At 42.4% G+C, this 8302-nt stretch overlaps 1 protein-coding gene across 1 annotated transcript; it reads right to left on the bottom strand.

Annotated features, from left to right (window-relative positions):
• Positions 1–1283: 1283 nt before the first annotated feature.
• Positions 1284–8302, bottom strand: LOC139649452 (protein ANKUB1-like). The gene is made up of 6 exons (XM_071525862.1): positions 8213–8302; positions 7628–7771; positions 4217–4433; positions 3680–3794; positions 2519–3454; positions 1284–1365 (listed from the first exon to the last, which is right to left on the bottom strand). The coding sequence occupies exons 1-6, from the start codon at positions 8300–8302 to the stop codon at positions 1284–1286; spliced, it is 1584 nt and encodes a 527-aa protein (XP_071381963.1).

Here is an 8302-nt window from a genome sequence, read left to right as displayed (position 1 = left end):
AGAAATACTTCCTGGAGATAAAGAGATAAAGGTGATGTCTCGTGATGAGCCTCGCCTTAAGGGCTTCTCTAATCTTTAGGCTACCACCACCCCGTTGCTTTGCTCAAGGGCACGTTAGTGGAAATTATTGCAGGAGAGGAGAGCATCGTTTAACCTTTTCAACACCCTCTGAAATCATTCATTCCTGCAGTATCTAATCAATCACTGAGAGTCTGCTCTACTGCTTTCTGGTTATTAATATTTGTATGCATATATTTACATTTTTAGCATTTAGCTGATGCTCTTACCCATAGTGACCTAAGGCGAGTGATGCAGTAGAAATCAGTAGAATCACCAACATTACAAGCAACCAAGACTGCAATTGTCAGAGCCACAGCGCTCTGACAATAGATGAAACAAAAACGCTCCTGTAACTGAAGACTGAACATGTGTGATGAGGAATTAAGAGCCGAGGAGAAAGATACACAGGATTTGTTTTTACTTCTAGACAAGCACACATTAGAGCAAGGAGAGGAGGAAGGTATAGGAGAGAGGGGGATGTGATTCAGGGAGTGGTGGTTGATGGTGGAAAAAATTGCACTTTTGCCTGAACATTTTTGATTTAGACAAAAATAACATGTCAGACAATTGTAGACAGGAGGCCTATATTTATTTATTTTTGCTCTTAATCATTGATATAATACAGTCAACTATTTCTCAAATTACCAACACAACTGTAATGAACAAAAGTCTGAGAAAGTTTTGACAACAAGTCATTCTTAAACATACAGTGTGTTACTGTTGTTAGCCCTGAATTAAAACCAAAGGCAAGTCATTTCAACTACAAGGCAGGTCCTTAAATTAACCACTGTCAAACTGCCTTCTTGAATCAGAAAAAATGTGTTTATGTCCTAATTTAAATCATTAAAACAATAAAAAATAAAAATAAATAAATAAAAATGTTGCCCATAACTGGGTAGATGCTAAACATGGTGTAAGCTTCTTAAGTCAACACCTGGTCAATATCGTCTATATACTGTATCTCTATAATGTCTATAAAGTCTATAATGTCTATGATGTCTCCAAGTCTAACCCTATCTCTCTCTATCTATAAAGAAAGATAAAGAGAGAGAGAGATGCCCACACATAACGAGGAGTGTCATGTTGAAGTAAGTCTAAGCCTGAGATACAACACTCAGTTGTCACTCTGAAGGATTCTTCTTCGTCCGCAGTGTTTCAGGCAGTAAATGGGTCAGGTTGGTGGAGCTGGATGTTATCGTCTGCAGCTCAGACTCTGGGGGTCTTCAGGTCACAGTCTGGATACTCTTCCTCAACAGGGTCCGTGCGATGTCCAGCTGCTTTAGCCAGGGTCTCTCTGTGAAGGTGCTATATCAAGGAGAAACATAGACACAATAAATTAAAGCTGCTATGTGTAGCATTTTTACACATCAATATGTCACTGTCAAATTACTGTAAACAAATGAGACCATGGCTGAGTCGATTGGTAGCCTCCATTTTACACCAGTGGTATTGTTACCTCTGCCAAGGAGGTTATGTTTTCGGTTTGTTTGTTTGTCTGTCAGCAGGATTACGGAAAAACTACTGGCCCAATTTTCATGAAACTTTGTGGAAGGGTGTAGCATGGGCCAAGGAAGAACCCATTAAATTTTGGAGCGGATCCGGATCCGACTCACGAACAAGCAATAATAACACGAACCTTGGCAGAGGTCTGCGCTCTCCGAGTGACCTTCTAGTTAGTGCTGGTATTTCTCCAAATTAAGACCACATTTCCCATAAACCCTGTTGCTTCCTATCACCAAGAGGATGTTGCTACTTGTTCCCCTCCTCGTTCTGGCCTTTCACTTTACTAAAGAGGATAAACATGTTGGAAGTGATTTTTCCATTGATCTTTCACTCCTTCTACCATATACCATTGCGATGAACTCTGTAAGCTTTATTTCCGTTTGCTCTGGAAGAACAGGGCCCTCTTCCTGTTTTGTGCCATAAAGCAATCCAGCAGATTTCCCTCCAAACCCAACCCGGTGGCTCACAATACAAAATGCAGAGTAGAGGATGCCAATCTTCTCAATAGGGACTCAGAGATGGTGTCTTTGTTTACAGCAGTTATCCAAATGTCTTGATGTTAAGATTCAACATGTAGCACATTTAACTTCATTTTTGTAAAATGTGCTTCACTTTCAGAAAAGTAAAAGTAAATACTTAGCAAAAGCAATGAATACGCCTATAAATAAAATGACTTGAAATAAAAGGCTAGCAAAAGGCTATAAAATAACAGTAATGGATAGAATAGCAGAGAAAAAAGCTGTTATGTGTGGAGTGAACAATGTGAGGACAAGTCAAATTAATTTTGCCTCCTTGATATGTTACTTAAACTTAAACTTCCCTTTGCTGTGAATACCTCACAACTACTAGGATTTCCATCAATATTCCTTGTTTGTTTTACTTGAGACAGAAATATTAAATGAGAAAGTGACTGTGTTTTTATGTTGCACTGAACAGGAACATAGAGTGTAGAGACCTGGCCATAGCCAAGCAGTATATGGCGTTTTCTCTGGGGGTGCGGCCACAGCGGCGAGAGAAGGACTCCAGAGAGGACGTCAGAATATGGGAGGAGTTTGGCGATGCGTTGACAAACAGCGGCCTGTGATTGGTTTCTCTGGGGATGGACGGGAGCGGAACTCTGCTCCTCCATTGGCTGCTGTCCTCATGCTTGGTGTCACCCAGTAAGCCATCCTCTCTGCTGTTTCCACCATGTTTTTGCTTTTTCCACGTCTCTTTGGAGTCACCAGAGCTTGCAGAACGCACGCTGGGCAGTTGCAGTGATGCCTGCTGGGATGGCGATTTGGAGGGTAGATGGGATGCCCAAGGTGAGCGGCTGATGGAGGGTAAAGGTCGCAAGGCTTTGGCTCTGATCCTTCTATTTGATTTGGTCTCATCTCTCCTGGATTTGGAAGTCATCTTTGGTTGGGTGAAGCCGTCCACCAGCACCGTATCGCCCACCCTGGATCTGAACGGAGCACTGCTGCATCGCCTGGAGCCCGCCCTCCTCTGCCCCAACCTCACCCAGCGCTTCACCTGGAGGTAGGTACGCATGGGCAGGGAAATATTTGTCAGGGATACGACTGAGCACAGCTTGGTGGCTAAGTAGCGCGCGCACTCCCTGTGACCGTGCTGAACGGCAATCCTCAAAGGGTCCCGACCTCCAGGGTCCCGACAGGCCAAGGCCAAAAGGTTCTTGGTGATGAAGAGTTTGAGGATGAGGAGTTGGCCGTTCTCAGCGGCTACGTGGATGGGACACTTGCCGGCGTCTGGGTGGGCGGTTTGGTGGCACCACAGACGGTACGGGTGAACCCCCACAGGCTCCTCAGCGTGCACTCCTCTCTCCAGCAGCCAGTCTGCCAGGTCCAGGTGGCCTAGGAAGGCTGCGAGGTAGAGCGCCACCCGCAGCTGAAACCTGGAACAGTAGGAAAAGAAAGTTTCACATGATGTATTCAGTAACTAAAGCACTACTTAAAGTGCTTTTGAGAAAGAATGAACACTGGGGGGTTCACTCAGCATGACAATATATTATGTTAACATGCTTAATGCTTAACATCTTTTGTGTATACTGTAAGATTGCACATGAACTAAATATGGAAAAGCTAACAAACCATTTCAGGCAAAAAAAAATAATTCTGACCTCATAAGTGGCTTCTCCTCTGATAGGTGGCTCTGGACTGTCAGTCTGTGACCCAGGAAGCAGCCATGCAGGAACTCCACCCACCCATCCCACGTGTCCAAACGGAGAGTAGTGCCTGGGTTCAGAAACAAAAACTGCTGCATTCATTTCAAGAGAAAAGCAGCTCTGACTTCTTCTTCTTCTTCTTCTTTTTCTTCTTCTTCTTCTAGTTTTACGGCGGTTGGCATCCAGTTTATTGGTGCATTACCGCCACCTTCTAGCAGTTCTGTCACTCTTTGCCATTCAAATTTTCTGTTAGCTAACTTGCACTCAGAAAAACTGTGGTTCCTTGGCTCCACCCAGGTTTAATTGAGATTATTGAGATTAATGAGATTATTTCTGTCTCCAGAGCTGCTCTGGCTCTGAGAAATGTTCTCACTTCTGAAACTATTGAAATTCCTGAAGCAGGAATTGAAAGAGTTTGTTACTCAACACTCACTATGAAGCTACACACACACCAACCACAGAGGAGCAGCACAGAAAGAGAGCAGGCCATACCCACTTCGATGGCGTAGTCGTGCACTTGGTTGCAGTCGTAGAGTGTCACTCCACTGGGCGTGCTCAGTCTGAAGCTGCTGACAGGGAGGCCACACTGCAGCGACACCATGGTCTTCAGTCTGGCCACGGACGCAGTCAGGAGAAACACACTTCCCATGATGGGTACGGTCTCTCTCGTCACAACATTGAACACATGCATCACCGGCTTCTGTACATTCTGGAAAAGTAGATTCAAGGGTGTTTATAGCAATGGGGAGCACATTTTTTTGTTAGTGTATGGCCAAAATAAAATTATTAAATTAAAAACAAAAACTTTTGTCTTTGTTTAATGTTAAATACTATTATAAAATTGTTGTAAATGTTGTATTAAAGCAGTGACATAAGAACGGGGGTGCTATATCGTGGTTATTGGCATCTGTGTGCTTTGGTCGTAGGAACTGCATCATTTGTTATAATTTATTATTTGCTGTATACATGCTATATACAGCATTATATGTTCTATTTTTAGATTCCATTCTTTAAATTAAATTGAATTCTTTAAATAGTTTACATCCCTAGATTCTGCATTCTACAGTTAAGTGCTGTATGGGGATTCCCCTCTTCCAAATCATTGGTATCACCTAATCAGCTTAGAGTTTGCTGCCACTCTGTGGTTAAGGTAATGTATGATCATTTAAAATGAAGGGCCTCCTAATATCATTTAGTTTGAATACTGCAAGACTAGACTCCAAATAGGTTCACTTCACTTTTTGGCTGAGAACAATCTAGACTCTGTCTGCGCTGGTCATCTGTATGTATGTGCTGTATTGGGATAATAAATCATCAAGATCACCTCCGCTTTCCATGAAGTAGACTGACTGCATGAATCCAAGTGAAAGCTATGATCCTGCATTGATTTCACCTATTGAATCTACTTCAATCATGAAGGGGGGAATGTAGATAATGGGGAAGAGATGGCTTGTACCAAAGTGGGGTTAACTGAACATTAGGAGGGCATGCACCCATGCACCCACCCCACCCTGACACATATACATTCAAACACACACATTTTACATGTATTTGCATTTATGCGCTTTGCTTAAACTCTTACCAAGAGCATGTTGCAATGAGGGCAACAGTAGAATAAGCTTCAACTCTAGGATCACTCACATTACAAGCAGCCAATAGTAAGAAGTGCAACAGTCAGAGTCATAAATAAGTCAAAAATAAGAGCCAAGCAGAGAGGTAGAAGGCAGGGATGTGGTCACAACAAGCTAGTCCAAGTCCAAGACCAAGTCCAGTCGAATCTGAGTCAAGACCAGGTGCAAAGGGGGATGAGACCAAGTCAAGAATGAGACCAGGGCAAATCAAGTCCTATTTATAGTATTCTGTTACATCACCACACAACCATCTTGGTAAATAACAAGTGACTGTAATAAATTAACAGGTGATTATAATCAAATGGCAGCCACAGCCAATAAGCTGTGTATATTGTAAAGCACCATATTAGTAGGAATTGCTGACATCATGGGGGAATACTACGAATTCAAGACCAAGAACAAAACAGGCAATAAACAGAGTGCATGTCTGTCCAAAAGGAGTTTCTTAAGGATCATCAGAGATGTAGATCTACCTGCAGGACCTCTTTACAACATCCAACAAATGATTTTGAGTAATAAATGCATAGAAGTTTGAGGACCATTACATACGCAGGTGTAATCTCTAAAATTGACTGAAGTGCTGTGGGAGAAAATAAATGAAGGTGGAACAGGTGGAGAAAAACATCTTTGAAACGGTTTAGATAGGAGGGAAAAAGTCGAGGCAACATCCAATATTGTCCAAGACCAAAACAAGTCTGGAGACCGGATTCAAGACCAAAACCGGACTCAAAGACTACAGCCCTAGAAGGCAATTGTTTTTTTATGAGAGGATGTTAGATGATGACTAGGACAGCACAGGAACACACACACACACAAACACACACATACACTCACACACACACCCAGGCACTATCAACTTTTATTCACGGTTGCCTGGTGATGGGCCTGGAATGTGTCCCGATGGTAAAAGCAGGGTCTTTTTTGTCTTGGATTGACAGTTACAGCGTGTGTCGTCAACAGGACAAACTAAAGATCCCGGAGAGTCATAAAGCCGTTCCCCACCAAGCTGCCTCTCACACGGGAACACGCTGTCCCGTCTCAGTGCACCACTCTCACATCCGAAGAGGCTAAGAACTCATCTCACTGCAACAAGGGAGTCTTTGATAACAAATTGCCCCCCAGGCTGTTTCATGTTCAAGTTGACTTTTAGGACACATAACTATCTCGTATGCAGTAAGATTCTAATTTTAGCAGCCGTAGAGTGAGAGGGATAGTGTGTTATTGAAGTGAATTTAATAGAGTAGAGAGACTGCAGGTCCTTTAACTGAAAGGCCCGGGTGCAAGCTCCTGTGACAGCAAGCATCCGCCCTGCTGAGGTGTCCTTGAGCAAGACGCTGAATCCCTATGAGCTTGTTCTGTAGCTGACCTTTGACCTCCCTGGAGGCGGGTACAAGCAAAAATGATATTTTCTCCTTGGGGTTAGGATGTCACAAAAAAACAAAAACAAGATGAGTCTGTAACAGATCTAAAGATAGCAGTCTATTATCTCTCCCTGTACAGTATAGACAGCTCTACAATTCAATACTAAGTCAACAATTAAACATTATTAGCTATTTTGAGCCCTTTACATTTTAGAGATTGTACTAATCTTTGTTTTTAAAATATTGAGCATCACATATTTCCCCCAAAATAGATAAAAAGCGTTTTTGAATGACAGTATGTATGATTTGCTATACTTATATTCTCATATGAAGGCCTGACCAATCAACCAGCTGCACTGGTTGTTCTGGTTTACATAGTGACATCACTCGCTAACTCCAAATATGGATGGTTAATACACACAGTCCAGGGAAGCATGGTAGCTTACACAGCTTCACAGTTAAACCTTTTGAAAAATAGAAATTAACCAAAATAAAATAGTCTTTTAAGTAGTTTTATACAGAATTAAACAAAGTCACCCTTTTGCTTGCAAAAGTTAGAAAGCCTTGCAATGGCTAGCTGACATAGCACTACTGAATAAAATGGGTAGCCATAGCAATAAGGATTTTACAATTTTTGCACATAAAAAAAGTTCCTTCACTTCCTTCTGTTTAAAACAGACTGTACTTAGTACTTAGTAGTGTTTTATCATTTTTGTGCAAATAAAGTAAACCTAAACCCAAACCATTGATTCCAAACAGCACTTTTATTTGCAAGCAATTTTAAAAATAGCTTCTGCAGCATAAAGCAAGGACTCATTTCGGTATCCACTCTCAACCTGCGTCATTGTAAGTAGATTGAATTTATTGCAAATCCAAATATAGCTTCAAATCTCTAAATCCTCACTTGATACCTTTATGAGGCACGGGATGGCACTGCCAGGGGCGATGCCCACATCGCACAGTGCCCAGCCGTCCTGCAGAGCTGCGCCGGCGTAGCTCAGCTCCAGACAGTGATGGACCTGCTTGTCGTCTGACAGTTGCACATGGAAGTAATCCTAAAGAAAGGACAGGATCGGAAATGAAGGGAGACATAATGGAGTTTATCACTGAGCAAGACACAAAACACCAATGCAATATCTCTTAGCTGCACTTAAGATGGAGAAAGACTGACTGAGAAAGAGATTTTGCTTTTCCTTGTCATATAAGGAAAAGTGTTGTGTCAAGGCTATTTCCAATGCATACACACACAAACACAGACCTGCACACACACAAATACACAATTTCCAGCATAGTCCTGCACTCAAAACAAGCAACATTTTCCCAAATACTTGATAAATCAATCTGACAATCCCCCTTTCTCTCTAGCAATCATTTCAAATTACCATGGAGAATTTCAAAAAACAGTCAAGGGAAGGAATCCTGTTTTGTCAAAACTAGTCATCAGTCCATAACAGTGAAGTGAAAGGCACTGGGGCCCCGGCTGCAGCTTTTATTACCTTCACCATCTGCTTCATGGCCCCCACGGTCTGATCTGGAGGGACGTCAAAAGGCTCCCAGGAGCCCTCGAAGCAGATGAAGACCCTCAT

Source organism: Centroberyx affinis, unplaced genomic scaffold, assembly GCF_046629955.1.
Source record: "Centroberyx affinis isolate AG114_WGS23_722 - 3 ecotype Tasmania unplaced genomic scaffold, CSIRO-AGI_Caff_v1 ptg001346l_1, whole genome shotgun sequence".
NCBI lineage: Eukaryota > Metazoa > Chordata > Actinopteri > Beryciformes > Berycidae > Centroberyx > Centroberyx affinis.
The sequence above is the reverse complement of the archived record's forward strand: the minus strand, read 5'-3'. Positions and strand labels throughout refer to the sequence as shown.